The 19864-nt window shown below is 45.3% G+C and overlaps 1 protein-coding gene across 3 annotated transcripts in view; it reads right to left on the bottom strand.

Moving 5' to 3' along the window:
• Positions 1 to 18988, bottom strand: part of DDO (D-aspartate oxidase) — a 29216-nt gene extending 10228 nt beyond the window's left edge. The window contains exons 1-5 of one of the 3 annotated variants that reach the window (XM_050951423.1): positions 18833 to 18988; positions 9197 to 9747; positions 6297 to 6471; positions 1532 to 1640; positions 27 to 203 (exon numbers count right to left, since the gene is read on the bottom strand). In XM_050951423.1, the coding sequence (XP_050807380.1) occupies positions 27 to 203; positions 1532 to 1640; positions 6297 to 6468 (458 nt within the window). In that variant the 5' untranslated portion in view covers positions 6469 to 6471; positions 9197 to 9747; positions 18833 to 18988. Of the gene's footprint in view, positions 1 to 26; positions 204 to 1531; positions 1641 to 1886; positions 2073 to 6296; positions 6472 to 9196; positions 9748 to 18832 lie in introns of those variants that run through there. The other 2 variants (XM_050951422.1, XM_050951425.1) reach the window with 2 other exon arrangements.
• Positions 18989 to 19864: the final 876 nt, after the last annotated feature.

The raw sequence follows: 19864 nt of genomic DNA, 5'->3' as shown, positions 1-19864 counted from the left end.
TATCAGCTACACCCATCAAAACAAACCTTTTCTCCAACCATAGCAGATAGGATGGGCAGTCACATTTCAGTGTAGTAAAAGCCTGACCAAATCTGTGTTGTGGAAATTTCTTCAGCTCCTCTTCAGTCATTGAGCGAAATCCCAGGACAACATCAGACCAGAATGGTAACACTTCATCAGGAATGGTTTTAAAGATCTGCCAGCTAAAGGACATGGAAGAGAAGAGGCCAGACTTAGACACGCTTACGTTCATGTGATACAATTCATTTTGATCTTAGTTTAAAAATATTAGCAATCATCTTCCATTGGTCAGCAGGATCTCTAGAGTTCAGACAGATAGAAGGTAACAGAGTAAAAGACCTCACAGATGATGATTATTTAATTGACCATAAGGTTTAGGGGAGTCTTAGTAGGACTTGGACCTAGGGGTGAGAGTAGAGTGAGGCTTGGGGTAATTGAGCCAAGTTAAAAATCAGTAAAGGGGAGGGGGGCTGCACCAGGGAGAATAACAGGATTAAATACATTAAATGCAGTGAGCGGAGGGATGGGGGAAATAGCAGTCCAATGTGTCCTGTGTCCTTTTATTTTCATGGTTCTCATTTAAAACTAAAACTGCTGGAGAATGACAACACGGACCATTAAAACCACATCCTTTCTGTGCTCCATTTACTCTCCAGTCTTGAATCTTGTTGCAGAGATTCTAAATTAATCCCCAGGAGAGGGACTGGAGAGCCCAGGGGTAGCTGGGCTCTAGCTGGAGTCCCCCTGGGGTGACAGCCCGAGCTGTGAGTTCTTGTCAATTTCACAGTTCCAGCACAGAGCCGTGAAATTGATAATAACAGCCAACAGCCGATGTATGTAACCTGCAGTGTCTACACAGACACTGCATTGCTCCAACTACACTGACATAAGCCCGACGTCTCTAGTGGACGTGGAGTTATGTCGGTGTAGTAGGGCACTTACATCAGCAGGAGCAAGACTGTACTATAGACACTGATATAATTTGGTCAACGTAAGCTGCCTTACGTCGATCTAACTCTGTCCTGTTGTGTAGACCAGGCCTGACTCTGGCTCTCTTTCTAAAGGCTACAAGCTTCTTGTCTGCATCTTCATGCAGTGCCTGATCATACTTTCTTCCAAGTGATAGGAAACTGAGTAGACAAATCTTTGTGGGTATGGTGGGAAGCCAACATACTGTGTTTTATATTTAGTTACCATACCTGAAGGATCCTACAAAAGGCCCTCTCCCATTACTAAAGAAGGAGGAACGTAGGGAAAATATGGGCTGCAACTTATATTTAAGAGACATGAGCCCAGAGTGTTTTGTTTGTGTGAGCCTTTGAATGATTTTTGCTCGAAAACTCGCTTCATGTAATCAAATGCTTCTTAACACTGTAGCTCCTTTTGAATACGGGTCACAAGACAGACTCCAGAGAAAGACTGTCCCTTAAGTACCAGATGGAGTGTCACCCTGCCTATTACAGTATATAGCATAAAAATACTAAAAACCTATTTTGAGTTCCTTTCTTACCCAGACACCAGATTAATGCCAGCATCTGAAGCCTCCGATGAATTATTGATTTCAAAAAGATAGTCGAAGGTCTCCCTAAACCACTGCTTTTGCTGATGAATTGGTATGCCTGTACATTTGAAATAAAGCAAAAAACTGAAAAGGAGATCAGTAAAAAAGGCATCAGCTGAAAAAGGCAGGCATCAGAGAAACCATGAATAATAAATTTTCAACACTGTTAAAACTTTGTACATGACCAGGTAAAAGTATACAATGTACTAAACACACAAAATGCATGGGAAATAAACCTGTATGTTGGTATTTGTAAAGTCCAGTGCTCGAAGGTAATGCCTGCCTCGTATAAGGTGCCAATTACCCTCAACAACCAAGGACTGCATTGGTCTTCAAAGGGAGACTACAGCGCTCAGCAGCTTGCAGTTTTGGGCCCTGGCTCCCCTGGACACTCACAGGATTCAGAGATTCACTGCTTCTAAAGAATCAGTGCACCTCAGCTTACCAGTTCCACCTCAGCTCACCATTCCATTTAACACACAGCACAGACCTGGGTACAGTGAAATCAAGTATACGTTTATTTAACAAAGCACAAAGATTCAAGTAGCAGCAAGTGGAAGTATTGGAAACAAATGGTTATATATCAAACAACATCATAACATGCATTCTACAGCCTAGACTTAATTAACAAGATACTCATGTCTTGTAGAATATTGCTCATCCAAAATCCCCGTAGCATTTTACAGCTAGGTTTGGCCTTGACCCTCCTTTCATGAGACAGACAACCTGTCTGCTTGCCTCCTAGGCAAAGGATCCTGTGTGTTTCCTTGTACTCGCAGATATACCCTAACAACCCTTTGTTTTCAGTCTTAAAGCAGACACCCCGGCTGTTTATTTCATCCTGTGAATTTTCTCTCTTTTAGATTTCACAATTTCTTCTTTTGCGCACGGCTCAGTATACAAACAGGGCTACATGGTGAGGCATACAATACACGCTACTCAAATAACCAGAGAGAGAGACAGGTGTCTGCTGCCTCCTTCCTGAAAGGAACATTTCCAGGGTATGAAACTTCCTGGTGACCTGCCTTAACTCCAAGACCTTGAGAATATAACTTTTAGTCTAGATACACAACTTCTTAAATTTTATCCATACATACATTTCACAACGACTATGAAAACAAGTGGGCTACAGGTTCTTGGTATAGACCTCACGTGTCGCTCTTCTGTGAACTATTATGCATGTATCCAACCAGGGGATTCCATTATGTAAGCGGGGGAATGGTCCCGCTATTGTGGGGAACTTTCCTGGCTTCTACACTACCCTGGTGAAGTGGGATAGCGAAAGGATCTGAGTCCTTGCTCCCACTTCCTTTACCCAGAGGCCTCCCTGCCCTTGAGGACTTCCCTTCCACTCTCCTGTCTGGCAGAATCCTCAGAACCCCAACAAGGCTGGGCCCAGGATTCCTGGGGGGCTCAACCCCCAACCCTGCTGTGGTCACCCAGGACAGGGGCTAGGGTGTCCCCACTCCGGGGTACTCTCTTTGCACTGTGCACCTCCCGTACCCACTGATCACATCATACAATTTAAAGCAAATACAAGTTAAATAAATAACACTTAATTTTAAAAAAGAATAAGGAAAAATGGGAAAGGTTAAAGGAAAACATCACCCTGCTCTCTGGCTCCTTGTGCTACCGCTCTGTTCCCAGGGCAGGGCTGCTCTGCAGGCTGCTTCTGTGACTCTGCTCTGAGCTCTCATCTGCTTCCTGGGCTGCTTGTCTGGCCCCTCTGGCTCTGATTGCTGCAGCTCTCCTCCCAGGGCAGGTCTGCTCTCTCTGGGCTGTGCTCTGCCTTTTTGGGCTGCAGCTCCGCTCTCATCAGCTTAACTTGGGCCCCTCTCCATCTGACTCAGACAATTCCAGCTCACACGGAGGAAGGGACCCCCCTGGCCTCCTGACTCCTTGATTAGCCTGTCCACCCTGTCAATCAGGCTGACCTGGAGCATTGGCCTCCCCACATTGTCCATAGAGACTGTCAATCTGAGGCTCCTGATTTCCCATCGACCCCTCCCTTTTTAGTGCTGGGAGCTAGCAACCAAACACCCCCACTGAACGTTAGTAAGGGGGCAACAGTCCCCTTACATGTATAATTGTATGCAACCACTGTGCTCTCTGCTGATTGTCACGAAGAGATCCCTAAAAGCAGCAAAGAATCCTGTGGCACCTTATAGACTAACAGATGTTTTGGAGCATGAGCTTTCGTGGGTGAATACCCACTTCTTCAGATGCATGTGGTGGAAATTTCCAGGGGCAGTATATATATGCTAGCAAGCAAGCTAGAGATAACGAGGTCAGTTCAATCAGGGAGGATAAGGCCCTGTTCTAGCAGTTGAGGTGTGAAAACCAAGAGAGGAGAAACTGGTTCTGTAGTTGGCAAGCCATTCACAGTCTTTGTTCAATCCTGAGCTGATGGTGTCAAATTTGCAGATGAACTGAAGCTCAGCAGTTTCTCTTTGAAGTCTGGTCCTGAAGTTTTTTTGCTGCAGGATGGCCACCTTAAGGTATGCAATAGTGTGGCCAGGGAGGTTGAAGTGCTCCCCTACAGGTTTTTGTATATTGCCATTCCTAATGTCTGATTTGTGTCCATTTATCCTTTTCCGTAGAGACTGTCCAGTTTGGCCGATGTACATAGCAGAGGGGCATTGCTGGCATATGATGGCGTATATTACATTGGTGGATGTGCAGGTGAATGAACCAGTGATGGTGTGGCTGATCTGGTTAGGTCCTGTGATAGTGTCGCTGGTGTAGATATGTGGGCAGAGTTGGCATCGAGGTTTGTTGCATGGTTTGGTTCCTGAGCTAGAGTTATTATGGTGCGGTGTGCAGTTACTGGTGAGAATATGTTTCAGGTTGGCAGGTTGTCTGTGGGCAAGGACTGGCCTGCCACCCAAGGCCTGTGAAAGTGTGGGATCATTGTCCAGGATGGGTTGTAGATCCTTGATGATGCGTTGGAGGGGTTTTAGCTGGGGGCTGTATGTGATGGCCAGTGGAGTCCTGTTGGTTTCTTTCTTGGGTTTGTCTTGCAGTAGGAGGCTTCTGGGTACACGTCTGGCTCTGTTGATCTGTTTCCTTATTTCCTCGTGCGGGTATTGTAGTTTTGAGAATGCTTGGTGGAGATTTTGTAGGTGTTGGTCTCTGTCTGAGGGGTTAGAGCAGATGCGGTTGTACCTCAGTGCTTGGCTGTAGACAATGGATCGTGTGATGTGTCCAGGATGGAAGCTGGAGGCATGAAGGTAGGCATAGCGGTCGGTAGGTTTTCGATATAGGGTGGTGTTAATGTGACCATCACTTATCTGCACTGTGGTGTCAAGAAAGTGGACCTCCCGTGTAGATTGGTCCAGGCTGAGGTTGATGGTGGGGTGGAAGCTGTTGAAATCGTGGTGGAATTTTTCCAGAGTCTCCTTCCCATGGGTCCAGATGATGAAGATGTCATCAATGTAGCGTAGGTAGAGAAGGGGCATGAGTGGACGAGAGCTGAGGAAGCGTTGTTCCAGGTCAGCCATAAAGATATTGGCATATTGTGGGGCCATGCGGGTGCCCATAGCAGTGCCACTGATCTGGAGATATATATTGTCATCAAATTTGAAATAGTTGTGTGTAAGTATAAAGGCACAGAGCTCAGCAGCCAGTTGTGCTGTGGCATCGTCAGGGATAGTGTTCCTGACAGCTTGTATTCCGTGTGTGGGATGTTTGTGTAGAGAGCCTCTACATCCATGGTGGCTAGGATGGTGTTTTCTGGGAGGTGACCAATGCATTGTAGTTTCCTCAGGAAATCAGTGGTGTCACGGAGATAGCTGGGAGTGCTGGTGGCATTGGGTCTGAGTAGAGAGTCCATATATCCAGACAGTCCTTCAGTGAGAGAGCCAATGCCTGAGATGATGGGGCGTCCAGGATTTCTGGGTTTGTGGATCTTGGGTAGTAGATAGAATAACCCTGGTCGGAGCTCTAGGGGTATGTTGATTTCTTCTGGTGTTAGTGTGGGGAGTGTCCTGAGTAGATGCTGTAGTTTCTTAGTGTATTCCTCAGTGGGATCTGAGGGAAGTGGCCTGTAGAATTTGGTATTGGAGAGTTGTCTGGTGGCCTCCTTTTGGTAGTCAGACCTGTTCATGATGACAACGGCACCTCCTTTATCAGCCTCTTTGATGATAATGTCAGGGTGGTTTCTGAGGCTGTGGATGGCATTGCGTTCTGCACGACTTAGGTTGTGAGGCAAGCGATGTTGTTGTTCCACGACTTCTACCTGTGCACGCCAGCGGAAGCATTCAATGTATAGGTCCAGATTGTCATTTCGACCCTCAGGAGGAGTCCATGTGGAGTTCTTCTTCTTGTGCTGTTGGTGGGAGAAGAGATCCCTGTCTCTCTCTCACACGCGCACGCACACACATACACACACACACACACACACACAAATATGTAGAGTCTTAAAGAGCTGAAAATATCTCCAAACATTTTAGGACTGAAAATGGAACAAGAACAGGTGACTAAGTATCAAAACACTGGGGGTTTCCTCAGCATAATTTATGATTGCTCAGAAAATAAAGACTGCAGACATATATTCTAAACTAATAAGATTCAAATACTATCATTAAGTGGAATAATATATCTTCAGTATCATCTGAAGAACAAAGTTTAAACCTTGGAAAAAGTCCTGCTGCAAAAACTTTAATCCACATCATTCAGAAGTTTGAGCTATAAGCTAAGCAGAGGTTTCACTCACCTTGATAAGTGTGTGGAATAAGCATTCCGGCTGCTACATCGCTCGTTGTGTTGGGAGTAAATTTGTCCGAAATTACAGTCACAGAACACTTGGAAATAGATTCTGAAATGTACACTGCTGTTGAGAGGCCAATCAAGCCAGCACCAACAACTGCGATCTTTTGTTTAGCCATATGCTAGGAGGAGGAGGGAGGGGAGAAAAGAATTCCAAAAGGTTATTTAAGGTGCCACATCCAATGCAATTTTTAAAAAATCCTTTCTTATTAGTTCTGTGATCTATTGTAAACAAGAGACAGAAAATACAATAGGACTGGATCCCACAAACCTTTACATTCGTGAGTACAGTAACTCCTCACTTACCGTCCTCCCGCTTAACGTTGTTTCGAAGTTATGTCGTTGCTCCACTAGGGAACATACTCATTTAAAGGCGTGCAATGCTCCCTTGTAATATCAGCCAAAGAACGTTATATGGGAGCATTGCACAAGTTCCTCTTCTCCGCCTCCTCCTCCTCCCTTCCTCCCAGTGCTTCTTGGAGGCACTTAGGACTTTCTGGGAGGGTGGGTGGGGAGCAAGCGAGGAAGCAGCCTCCTCCCCTCACTCCTCCAGCAGGCAGGACCACCTGGAACACAGGGGCTTTAGAGGCTGCAGGGCCCTGGGATAAGGAGGCCCCGGGGCCCTGGCCTGCAGCTTTAAAGCCCCTTTCAGAACGTGGCCCTGTGAGCACGGGCGGGAGGACTCAGGAGGAGCAGGGGTAGCCGCGCAGCCAGCGGCCGCAGAGAAGCGGTGCTTTCCCCTTCGAAGCCTGCTGGAGAGAAGCGGCACTTTGAAGGGGAAAGTGCTACTTCTCTCCAGCTGCTGAATTACACAGAAGCTGAATTGACACGAGAAAGGAATTGACATGAGAAAGTGTTATATGAGTATCAGATGTGCTTATGCCTCAAATTCTTAGGGTTTCAGCTGCATCCAGGCCACTTCCAGAACAAAGAATAGAAATTGCATCCACAGAGTCCATAAAGTCATGATTTGTATTATTCACTGGGGACCATCTGTGTGCTCAGCACTGTCACAATATGCCAGAAAATGTAGTCCCTGGGCCAATGCATGTAAGATGTGTAGCCCTGGATAAGATAGCTCAGATATTCAAATATGAACTATATCGTTATTGAGCATGCTATCACATGTTCACTGTGATGAAAATATCTAATGAGTGGAGGTGCTGATGGCAATAAAAGTTTTACTTGATTAAGGACTAGAAGATTTGACACTTCAATTTTCTTTCAAGGGGAAAAGCTGCCCAGAGCTCCTGTGCCTGTTTATTTTCCTATCCTGCCTGCAGAGGCTCTGATATATCTCAGAAGTCTCAATTTTTTTCTCAGCTTTAAAATGTGGAATTTTCTTGATATTTGATTTTAAATATTCTCCTGTGAGAACTGCAACTCAGTCACTCTAGTGTTGTGTTTAAGAGCCTTCTGGAAAGTAACTAACCTTTAAACAGAAGTGAAAGCAGTGTTACCAATTCTTATGCTTTTGTCATGAGTCTCATGATAATTATTGTTTTCCTTAAAGCCTCAGCTCCTGGAGCCAAGTGGATATGTGATGATTTCGGCCTTCATTTTTAAAGAAAAATGAAGTTGCTAGCCCTTGTGCCTATGGAGAAAGCTTCAAAATGTGACTCCAGTGCACCCCAAAGTCTCAAAAAGTATAAGGCAAATAAAATGAACTCCAAATCTACTATTTTTTACTAATCTCATGATTTTAAAGCCAATCTGATGATTTGTGATGAGCCTGATTCCTGGTTTTCGAACATTTGGGGTTAGATATACCATGAAAGTGACTTGAAAGTGTCAGTTTCACTTCTGTTTAAAGTCAGTTTCTAGTCTATTACTTGTAGTGGGGTAACATCCCTACAGCCCCCAGCAGATGAAGTACAAACTTACAGGGCCTTGCCCGAGTGAAACGTTTCCAAAAGTTAAATGATCTGTTCCAAGATCAGTGTGTGATGGTGTACCCCATAAGGCTTCATGGGAATATGCTTATGAATGTATATATATGATATAACTGGAATATGTTTTATGCCACATCTGCCATGTAACATATCTACGTAAAGGTTATGATCTACTGAATACATTCCTCCTATTTGTATGCATGTATCATTTTTGTACTTGAAGTTAGGAATATTGTCTGTATACTTGCTCGATTTCTAAGCAGCCTTAGTAAAGCATTTGGTCAGCTTCTTGAGAAAGGAATGTGCAAATTAAGTGCCCAATCAAGAACCACTTAAGCCAATAATGAACTCGAAGATGCCAATCCACATCAGAGCCAGAGGCAGCTCCAGGCACCAGCACGCCAAGCGTGTGCCTGGGGTGGCAAGCCACAGAGGCGCTCTGCTGGTCGCAGTGATGGTGGCAGGCAGGTTGCCTTTGGTGGCATGCCTGCGAAGGGTCTGCCGGTCCTGTGGCTTCGGTGGACCTCCTGCAGGCATGCCGCCGAATCCACAGGACTGGAGACCCCCCGCAGGCAAGCCGTCGAAGGCAACCTGCCTGCCGTGCTTGGGGCGGCAAAATACCTAGAGCCGCCCCTGATCAGAGCTTTCCCAGGAATGTGGCTTGGCTGGTAAAAACTGAGTCATGCATGGACATGTGACTTGCCCATGTGACTCCAAACCTCCATCTTGGAGCTGGACTTTGCGTAGGAGACAGGAGGGGGTCTCCACCCACAAGAGAAAGTCTGTTTAAACCCCTGGGAGATCCCTTCATTTTGACTTCAGCTGGCTAAAGAGAGAGCAACTCCACCCCCAAGGATACCTGAAAGAAACTGGAACAAAGGACAGTAACTACAGGGGGTGTGAGTGATTGCTGGACCCAAACTAGAAGGAGACTAGTCTGTAAAAGGAAGCTTACTGGGTGAGGTTTTTATCTGTATTCAATTTTCTTAGATGTAGACTTGCGTGTTCCATTTTATTTTGCTTGGTAATTCACTTTGTTCTGTCTGTTACTACTTGGAACCACTTAATCCTACTTTCTGTATTTAATAAAGTCACTTTTTATTTATTAGTTAACCCAGAGTACGTATTAATACCTGGGGGGGGTGCGCAAACAGCAGTGCATCTCTCTCTATCAGTGTTATAGAGGGCGAACAATTTATGAGTTTACCCTGTATAAGCTTTATACAGGGTAATTGGATTTATTTGGGGTTTAGATCCCATTGGGAGTTGGGCATCTAAGTGTTAAAGACAGGAACACTTCTGTAAGCTGCTTTCAGTTAAGTTTGCAGCTTTGGGGCATGTGGTTCAGACCCTGGGTCTGTGTTGGAGTAGTTTGGTGTGTCTGACTCAACAAGACAGAGTACTGGAGTCCCAAGCTGGCAGGGAAAGCAGGGGCAGAAGTAGTCTTGGCACATCAGTTGTCAGTTCCCAAGGGGGTTTCTGTGATCCACCCTGTCACACAGTGAACTGGAAAAAAAAGTAATATAAAGTAATTAAATTTTTCTACAATTGTTTCAGTTGTTTTATTCAAGAGTTAGTAACAAAGTAAGAATATACATTAAATTTTACACCTAACCAGTGTCCCTTAAGTGACTTGACACAAGATGTCAGAACATGTTAGTATTAGGTCTGAGTGGGTCTAATCTTTATTTAGTCTTCTTTCTTTATATAGGAATTAGATACAGTGCTTTTGTCAGCTAATTTCTAAGTTATTAGCTGAAAAAAACTAGTTTTCAGCTGTCTAAGTAGCCCCTCGAATCCCTGTTAAAGTTCCGCCCTCCCCCAGCCCCCATCTGAAATGGTGCCATTGGAGAATGGGCAGCTAAGCTGCAATAATTTATGTCTGGATCATATCCTATTTAGCAGGTCTTTCCTTGTTGGCAAAGGAAATAGGGTAGAACCCTGACATCAGGGACAAAGTTCACTTAATTACTTATACTTGTGTAACTCCCATCAAATGGGAACTGTCTTTGTAAAGCTCGCTTCCTGGTCCCCCCCACACCAGTTGGAAGGAATGCATGAAGTGCCTAACAGCAATCCAGTTTGGCAGATTAATAAGCAGTTTTCAGATGAAACATATGAAAGACCCAGTGTGACAACTCTTGTAACATTAATGTAAATTGTGTGATCTTTGCTGACTTTCTTATAGCCTCAGATGCCAGAATAAAGAGATTTAATGAGAATCTCAGCTTTCATTTTTATAAAGAGTAAGTTTCAGCCTTCACAATTGGGGTGAAAAGCTTGTAAACAGGAAGTGAGCACCTCCAAAAGGCTCGGAAACCAGAAATAAATGTTAAAAACTACAAATGTATTATTTTAAAACTCTCATGTTTTTTAGCCAATATCCTGATCTCTTGGGGCATGACTCATGATTTTAGACTACTAAGGTTGACAATGCGGCAGGGCTCCTTATCCCTTGTTATCTAACAGAATCTCACGGCAGTCTCGGTAAGAGCGCGTTGTAGAATTCCATTTTGGCTAACTGAACACTGCTGACCTAAATTACAGCCTTTAAACTGGATACATTATTTTTTGTTTCTAGCCTTAACCAGCTGTGTAGCATAGCTGTGTGCTGCTAAATGGCTGCTGAGTTCCAGGATAGAAGTGACTATCTCAGTAATGGGTGAAATGATTAGTGTGTGCATGCATGTATACTGTATACATAGATACAAGGACTGAACTGGGTTGGCTTGCAGTGGTTTGGCAATCTAGTGGTATAGTGGGGCGGCTGCCTCACTTCTGAGGAAAAGGAGTGAAAGCAGCTGAGGGAGTGGCTGAGCACAGGTGTGGCCAGCTCAGTCAGGGCCCAGCTAGGCCTGATAAGAGGGCTGTGGGACCAGGAGACAGAGGAGGCTCACTCTAGCCCTGGAGTGGGAAGGGCTAGCTGCCTGGGAGCAAGGCACCTGAAGCTGAGCAGTGCTGGGGAAGGGCAAAGGGAGCTGGGGAGCTCCAGCCTGGTGAACCTAGGGCCGATGCAAGGATATTTTGCACCCTAGGTGAAACTTCCACCTTGCGCCCCCCCTCCACTCCTTCTGGAGCATCACTTATTATAAACTTTCAAAAATGAATACCGCGTAATATGGCATTGTTCATTAGAATTAATACACATTATTGGACCCCATATCTTTTCTGGCGACACCATCAGAGGACCCAAGCACATCAGCTACATCATCAAGGGCTCATTCACCTGCACATCTACTAATGTGATATATGCCATCATGTGCCAGCAATGCCCCTCTGCCATGTACATTGGCCAAACCGGACAGTCTCTACGCAAAAGAATAAATGGACACAAATCTGACATTAGGAATGGTAACATACAAAAGCCAGTAGGTGAACACTTCAGTTTCCCTGGACATTCTATAAAAGTCACTATTCTTGAACAAAAAAACTTCAGAAACAGACTTCAAAGAGAAACAGCAGAACTAAAAGTCATTTGCAAATTTAACACCATTAATTTGGGTTTCAATAGGGACTGGGAGTGGCTGGCTCATTACAGAAGCAGCTTTGCCTCTCCTGAAATTGACACCTCCTCATCTATTATTGAGAGTGGACTACATCCACCCTGATCGAATTGGCCCTGTCAACACTGCTTCTCCACTTGTAAGATAACTCCCTTCTCTTCATGTGTCATTATATAATGCCTGCATCTGTAACTTTCACTCCATGCATCTGAAGAAGTGGTTTTTTACCCACGAAAGTTTATGCCTAAATAAATCTGTTAGTCTTTAAGGTGCCACCGGACTCCTCATTGTTCTTATAAAATTAGAATGGTGGATACTCCATCATACTGGGGAATTGGGTTTGGTGGGGTTTGGTCAGTGGGAGTTCGGGTTTTGCTGGGGAGTGCAAGGGGAGCAGACCGGGTTCGGTCACTAGGGGGATCGGGTTTGGCTGGGGAGAGGAAGGGAAGCAAAATGGATTCGGTCAGTGACAGTTGGAGTTTGTCCAGCAGGAGAAGGAAGCAGACTAGGTTCGGTCAGTGGGAGCACTGGGTCTGGCTGGGGAGCGGGAAGAGAAGCAGACCGGAATTGGGTGTGGAGGGGGGAGAGGGCACAATCTGGGCTTGGCCGGGGGGCAGTATTCAAAGAGCTACAAGGTGAAATGGGTGCTCTCCTCTCCAGTCCCTGGCATGCAGCTGGGGGCCAAGTGCAATTGCAACAGGGCAATGGGAGCGTGTCGCGTGCTTTGCCTTCACGAGTCTGTCCTGCATCCGGGCTGGGGAGTTGAATGCTGGGCTCTCGCTCTGGCAGGGGGGCGTGAGGCAGGCAGGACTGTGAGGCAGAGAGTGCGTGGTTCTCACACCAAATCAGGGTCAGGAGGTTAGAAAGCTGAGGTGCAGGGAGGTGGGTTAAAGCAACTTAGCTGCCTCTCTGTGCGAGAGAGCCCGCAAAGCTGCCAGCCGCAGCGTCCCTCCCTTCTCTCCCCAGGGAGCAGAGCCTCTCCCTGGAAATTCTGCAGCCCGCTCTCTGAGCATGCCATGTGCAAGCCGGCCCCTGCCTGCACCGCACTAACAGCACAGCTCAGCCCCAGCGGGGGTCTTACATTTCCCGCCACAAGCTGCTCCACTCCCCTTCTGGCTGCTGTGCAATCTACAAGAGAGAGGAGCTATTACTGTAATGTACCTATCATCACAGCAATATCTGTACAATTATTGATTCACAATCAAAGGACTTTGCTGGCTTTCTAAATGGCAGGAGAGCAATTCACTGGGAGCATGGTTCTTATCACATACATCCTCCCTACAGTCTGCGATCTGCAGCCAGCGTCTTGATTGGCGGCGGCGCCTCCAAATCTTAGCGCCCTAGGCGGCCACCTAGTTTGCCTAGTGGTTGCACCGGCCCTGAGTAAACCCCCAGCTGCAGGCCTTGTTGAAGGCCTAGAAAAGGTACTGGGGCTGCAGAGGTGCAGCCCGGGGATAAGCAGAGGCAGCTGGTCCTACCCCCCTGCAGTGATGAGTGGCCATTACAGACTGCAGTCTGCCCCAGTGAAAGGCAGTAGCCACTGAGGCGAGGTGGGTTTAGAGGGTTGGGGTTCCCCTGGGAGGGGAGACCCAGAGAGTGGGAGTACTTCTGGGGAAGAACCCCAAGGTAAAGGGAACAGACTAGACCTCCTCACACTAAGGGCAAGTGGTAGCAAGTTGCCTCACAACCCTGGGCACCGCAGTGAAGTGTCACACCAACGCCAAGCATTCACAAAGCATGAGTCAAGCCTCCAAATATGAGATTTGCTTTAAAAATGAGAGATAAAAAGCATGTCAGATTGGGGTTCTTTTTATTTGTCTTACGGTCTCTGAGCCTTTAGGTTATGATCAGGTCACAGGTTTCAAACTCTTCTCTGCAATTACAAGGACTGGACTCTTTTTTTTTTTTTTTTTTATTCTTCTAAGTAAAACAACCTGCAGCAGCTCAAGCTTTAAGAAAAATTCCAACTATTGCAAGTTTCATGGTAATATCGTGAGAGCTGACCTCTGCCACTGACTTTCATTTTCCACCCCCCACTCTGCCCTGAGGTCCTGCCTCCACTTTGCTCCTTCCTCTCAGACTCTGCCCTTGCCCCGCCTCTTCCTGCCCCTGCTCCACCCCCTCCCCGAGCACCTTCTGCCTGCTGTTGAACAGCTGATCGGCAGGTGGGTACTGAGCACCCACTTTTTTTTTGTGAGTACCCCAGCCCTGGAACATCCACAAAGTCGGTGCCTATGGAGCTAGCAACACTGGAAGTGAAGAGGAGAACATAGTCAGTGGCATGTCTAACAAGGATTATAAAACAATATTACAGTTAATTCCTAAGCTGCCTCTGAAACAGGCAGGGTAACTGGAACCACAATCTGAGCTAGTGAAAATGCAAGTTACCCAGCAGGAGAGATGTGGAAGCAAAATACAAGACAAAAAACTCCCCTGGAATAAAAGGAAGTGCCATAAAGAGGCATCTGAAGAGCACTGAGTTCCCTGGGCAGAAGTGTGACAGGTCTGGCAAGGGATTACACACCACAGGCAAAGCACTCCCCTGCAGGCCCTGCTATTATTCTACACCTACAGGTTAGCGACTGGCACACTTCAACCCTTGAGTCCTCCCAGTGTCTCCCTGGAGTGTCCAACTCCTGCTCTACAGGACACTCATAATATTTACAGATTGGCTGCTTTCAAGGGAACAGTACACCTCAGTTTACCAGCTCAGATCACTGTACTGTTTAACTTACTGCACATAGATATATTTATCATGAAAGCACGTATAAATTAATTTGACAAAGCATAGAGATTAGATGTTTTCTAGTCACCAGGGCTTGATGAAATACATCCTGGAATACTGAAGAAGCTGACTGAGAAGATGTCTCAGCCATTAGAGATTATCTTTGAAAAGTCGTGGAAGATGGGAGAGATTTCAGATGACAGGAAAAGGGTAAATATAGTGCCAAACTAGAAAAAGGAGAATAAAGGCAACATGAGGAATTACAGACCAGTCAACTTAATTTCAGTACCCAGAAAGATTACGGAACAAACAATTAAGCAACTAATTTGCAGACACCTAGAAGAGAATAAAGTGATAAGTAACAGCCAGCATGGATTTATCCAGGACAAGTCTTGTAAAACAAACTAATAGCTTTTTTTGAAAGCCTTGCGGATAAGGCTTAGGATAGTGACTTTAGTAAGGCTTTTGATACTGTCTCACAGGAGCTTCTCATAAACAAACTTAGGGAAATACAACCTAGATGGAGCTACTGTAAGGTGGGTGCATAACTGGTTGGAAACCCATTCCGAGAGAGAAGTTATCAGTGGTTCACAGTCATGCTGGAAGGGCATAACGAGTGGGGTCCCACAGGGATTGATTTTGGGTCTGGTTCTGTTCAATATCTTCATCATTGATTTAGATAATGGCATAGAGAGTACACTCAGAAAGTCTGCGGACAATACCAAGCAAATGTTTTGGGGGACAGGATTAAAATTCAAAATGATCTGGACAAACTGGAGAAATGGTCTGAAATAAATAGGATGAAATTCAATAAGGACAAATGCAAAGTAGTCCACTTAGGAAGGAACAATCAGTTGTACACATACAAAAAGGGAAATAAGTGCCTAGGAAGGAGCACTGCAGAAAGAGATCTGGGAGGTCACAGTAGACCACAAGCTAAATAAGAGTCAACAGTGTAACACTGTTGCCAAAAAAGCAAACCTCATTCTGGACTGTATTACAAGGAATGTTGTAAGCAAGACACAACAAGGAATTCTTCCACTCTACTCTGAGCTCATTAGGCCTCAACTGGAGTATTGTGTCCAATTCTGGGTGCCGCATTTCAGGAAAAATGTGGACAAACTGGAGAAAGTCCAGAGAAGAGCAACAACAGTTATTAAAGTTCTAGAAAACATGATCTATAAGGGAAGATTGAAAAAATTGGGTTTGTTTAGTCTGGAGAAAAGAAGACTGATGGGGGACATGATAACGGTTTTCAGGTGCATAAAAGTTTGTTACAAGGAGGAGAGAGAAAAATTATTCTCCTTAACCTCTGAGGATAGGACAGGAAACAATAGCCTTAAATTTCAGCAAGGGTGGTTTAGGTTGGACAGTAGGAAAAATTTCCTGTCAGGGTGGATAAGCACTGGAATAAATTGCCTAGGGAGCTTGTGGATTCTCTATCACTGAAGATTTTTAAAAGCAAGTTAGACAAATACCCATCAGGTATGGTCCAGATAATACTTAATCCTGCCTTGAGTGCAGGGGACTGGACTAGAAGACCTCTCGAGTTTCCTTTCAGCCCTACAATTCTATGATTCGAGTGATAGCAAGTAGAAGTATTCAAAGCAAATGGTGATGTATAAAATAAAATCATAGCATGCATTCTAGAGCCTAGACTTATTTAATAAGGTGCTCTCATGTCTCATAAAATTTGCTCACCCAAAATCCCTGCAGCAATTTACAACCCTTCTTTCATGAGACATGCATACTGTCAGCTGGCCTTTTAGGAAAGGATCCTGTGTGCCTTTGTACTCTAACAATCCTTTGTCTTTAGACATAACCATGACACCCCCGTGCTGTTTGTTTCTTCCTGTAGATTTCCTTTTGTGTAGCTTTTGCAATCTCCCAATTTACACCTAGTTCAGTATGCAAATAGGGATACAATATACAACAAACTAATGGCCAAACAGGGAAATAAGTGTCAGTTACCTTGGAGATGTTATTCTTTTCAGGAGGGAGGTATACCACTGCCTGGAGACCTGCCTTAACTCCACCTAGACCAGGGGTCGGCAATCTTTCGGAAGTGGTGTGCCAAGTCTTCATTTATTCACTCTGATTTAAGGTTTTGTGCGCCAGTAATACATTTTAACGTTTTTAGAAGGTCTCTTTCTATAAGTCTACAATATATAACTAAACTATTGTTGTATGTAAAGTAAATAAGGTTTTAAAAATGTTTAAGAAGCTTCACTTAAAATTAAATTAAAATGCAGAGCCCCCTGGACCAGTGGCCAGGACCTGGGCAGTGTGAGTGCCACTGAAAATCAGCTTGCGTGCCATCTTTGGCATGCGTGCCATAGGTTGCCTACCCCTGACCTAGACCTTAAGAAAATAATTTTCAGTGTAGATAAACATTACGCATATATATATATATATATCTCATGACTGATGTTGACCAGTGGGCTACCGACTCTTGATGCAGACCTCACATGATTTTGGTGAACCATTACGCAGCTACTGAGCCTGGGGATCTTTGGACCACCCTATGCAGGGCCGGCTTTAGGCCAATTCCACCAATTCCCCCGAATCAGGCCCCGCACCTAAGAGGGCCCCGCGCCCCGTGGCAGAGCCGCTGGGGGTGGGGCAAGTGGTCAAGAATCCCTTCCCTGGCTAGAAGCTCCTTTTTAATTTTTACTCACCCGGCAGGACTCTGGGTCTTTGCTGGTGGGTCCTTCACTCTCACCGGGTCTTCAGCAGCACTTCAGCGGCAGGTCTTTCGGTGCCACCGAAGATCCGGAGCAAGTGAAGGACCTGCCGCCGAAGACTAGGAGTGCTGCCAGGTGAGTACAAGCCCCACATGTTTTTTGTTTTTTTGTAGTCATCCCTGCCGGGACCCCGTCAAAACTGTTCGAATCGGACCCCGCACTTCCTAAAGCCGGCCCTGACCCTATGCACCCTCTGTTGATCTCAAGGGGTCCCTGGCTCACTGGCGACCAAAGTCATAATGCTCTTCTTCATTCTTATAGGGCCCTTATTAAGGCTTCAACCTTTCCTTGCTTTCTGTGGAACTCTGCATCCTATGGTATAAGCATGCACCCTCTGAGTGCCAAATTTCCTTTTTGGAATTATAAGACTCAGACTTTTTCAGATAATTGCCTTCCTTAATGAAGGCACATTATCCATAAACACTTCCCACGTGCTGACCTGCACTTTGCCACGCTGTGCAGTAAACTTTGTTGCAGTGCAGAATCCGGTAAAGCTCAAGCCATTTTGTGGGCTAATCCAACAAAGTCGTCTAGCAAGTTTAGCTTTGACATTTTCCTTTCCTCTTATTTATACTGTTTTGAAATGAGTTGATTTTTGACCTGTCATGTGACAATGGCCAAGAAGCACTGAAGGAGTCAATTTCTTCCAAGACTGAATAAGGCAGGTTATTAAAATAAGCACAGATAATCCCTAAAGTTACTCAGTCTCTCTTTCTGCTTTACTCTGTATCTACCTTAGGTATTTATATGCTCCCATTACTATGGTATCTGAGCATCTCATGGTCTTTTATGTATTTACCCTCAATGGGAGGTAGGGCAGTGCTACGATCCCCATTGTGCAGATGGGGAACTAAGGCACAAAGAGACATGATGCAGATTTGTAAAGGGATTTAGGCACCTAAAGGTGCAGATAGGCACCTAATGGGAGTTTCAAAAGTGCCAGTCTACATCTTTGGGTGCCTAAACAAGTTAAAAATCTGGCCCTAAATGCCTTGACCGAGGTCACACAGAAAGCCTAGACAGCTCAGGGAATTCAAGCAATGTCCCAGGCTAGCACCCTAATCACCAGACCATCCTGTTTCTCTACTCTGGAGCTTCTGCCTAGGACAAAGGTGGGCAAACTACGGCCTGCGGGACTGTCCTGCCCGACCCGAGCTCCCAGCCAGGGAGGCTAGCCCCCAGCCCCTCCCCTGCTGTCCTCCCCTCCCCCACTCTTCATATGCTTGAGATAAACACAATAAAGAGTTTACGTTTCCCATACCTCTGAGCATTCGTTCACAAGTCCTAGGGGTTTCGCTTATTGCATTAAGCACCATGGCTAATGGCACTGGCTGTAAACAGACATGACAGCTCAACTCAGCTTACAGCAGGGCAGCCTCCAGCTTAGATCGAAACTCTGCCCCCACAGGAATCAGTGTGGCTGTTGTTTTAAGCAAATTTTATGCATCTTGTGGAATGAAATCTAGTGCAGCTCCATTTAATATCTTATACTTTGCTACAAGGGACTACATCCTGCTCTTCCAAGGGAACGGTCTCTGTGAGCTCACGTTTTTTATCGAGTTAAATATATCTATGATCCTTTAAAAAAAAAGTTGGGAAAGGGAAGGAGAGGGATATACCTCAAGAATAAAGAATCCAGATTCTGTCTGGTGAGAGCTGCTCTCCCCGGGATTGCTTAGAAGCACACCGAAGCCTTAATAAGACAGATAGAAAAAAAAAAAGCTCAGTGGGAGGAGCAGTTATGAAACCACATCATTGGCCTGCTTGGCCATTGCTCCTGTTCGCTGGCTGCTTCACGTCACGGATAAACAGTTGTTTGTGCTTTCTCACAAGCTGCTGTCCCCAGAGCTGACATGCAGTGAGAGGGGAGTCCGACAGCCCACTCAGCACTGACGGAGCTTTGTCATTTTTCAATGTTCATTTTTCCCGCAGATAAATTCCTCGATGCATTAACGAGGAGATACTCTAGGCTCCCGGAGTATCGCGCCTGAATTAACTTGCCTTCTCCCTAGACGCCAGCAACTATTACAGTCATAGCGTGTCTCATCATGGCTGCCAGGATACTTAGGCAACAATGCTACTCATTAACCGAGTACGATAAGCTGTCAACCCGTTAAACTCAGTTCCAAAGTACAGCTCAGGACGAGAGCCTCATTAAATCGCAGTTTACCCATTATTAAATCAACAAGTTCTTTTGACAGTGAGTTGGATTAGATAAAACCTGCTAGCACTATATAACATTGAGATATTAGCAAGCCAATTAAAATCATTTCAAACTATTTAACAATATCTTGAGGTTCCAACTTGGAAAGACGCTCTTTGCTAATGTCATGTACAATGCACAGGTTTTATCATCAGAGATCAATGGGAAATAGTAGTAAGTAGAAGCAGAAGGGACAAAACTGAGAGACTTTCAGGGTCATAACCAACATCACGACTGAAAAACAAAGCCATCTAAAATCCCAAAACGCTTTCTGCCCTCTTGTGGTGTAAATTGGAATGATCTCTTCTTGTTTTAAAGCAAAGAGCTCTATGCCATCTTTTATTGTATGAGATGTCATAGATAGTTATGTTCAAGGGCATACACAGTATTACATAAAACAATCTCAGAAAAATGCAAGGACTCAATCAGCCTAGGAGATGAGCATGAG

The sequence above is a fragment of the Gopherus flavomarginatus genome, chromosome 4, assembly GCF_025201925.1.
Source record: "Gopherus flavomarginatus isolate rGopFla2 chromosome 4, rGopFla2.mat.asm, whole genome shotgun sequence".
In the NCBI taxonomy this organism is placed as follows: domain Eukaryota; kingdom Metazoa; phylum Chordata; order Testudines; family Testudinidae; genus Gopherus; species Gopherus flavomarginatus.
Note: the sequence above shows the minus strand (reverse complement) of the source record. Positions and strands in the feature narration are given on the sequence as shown.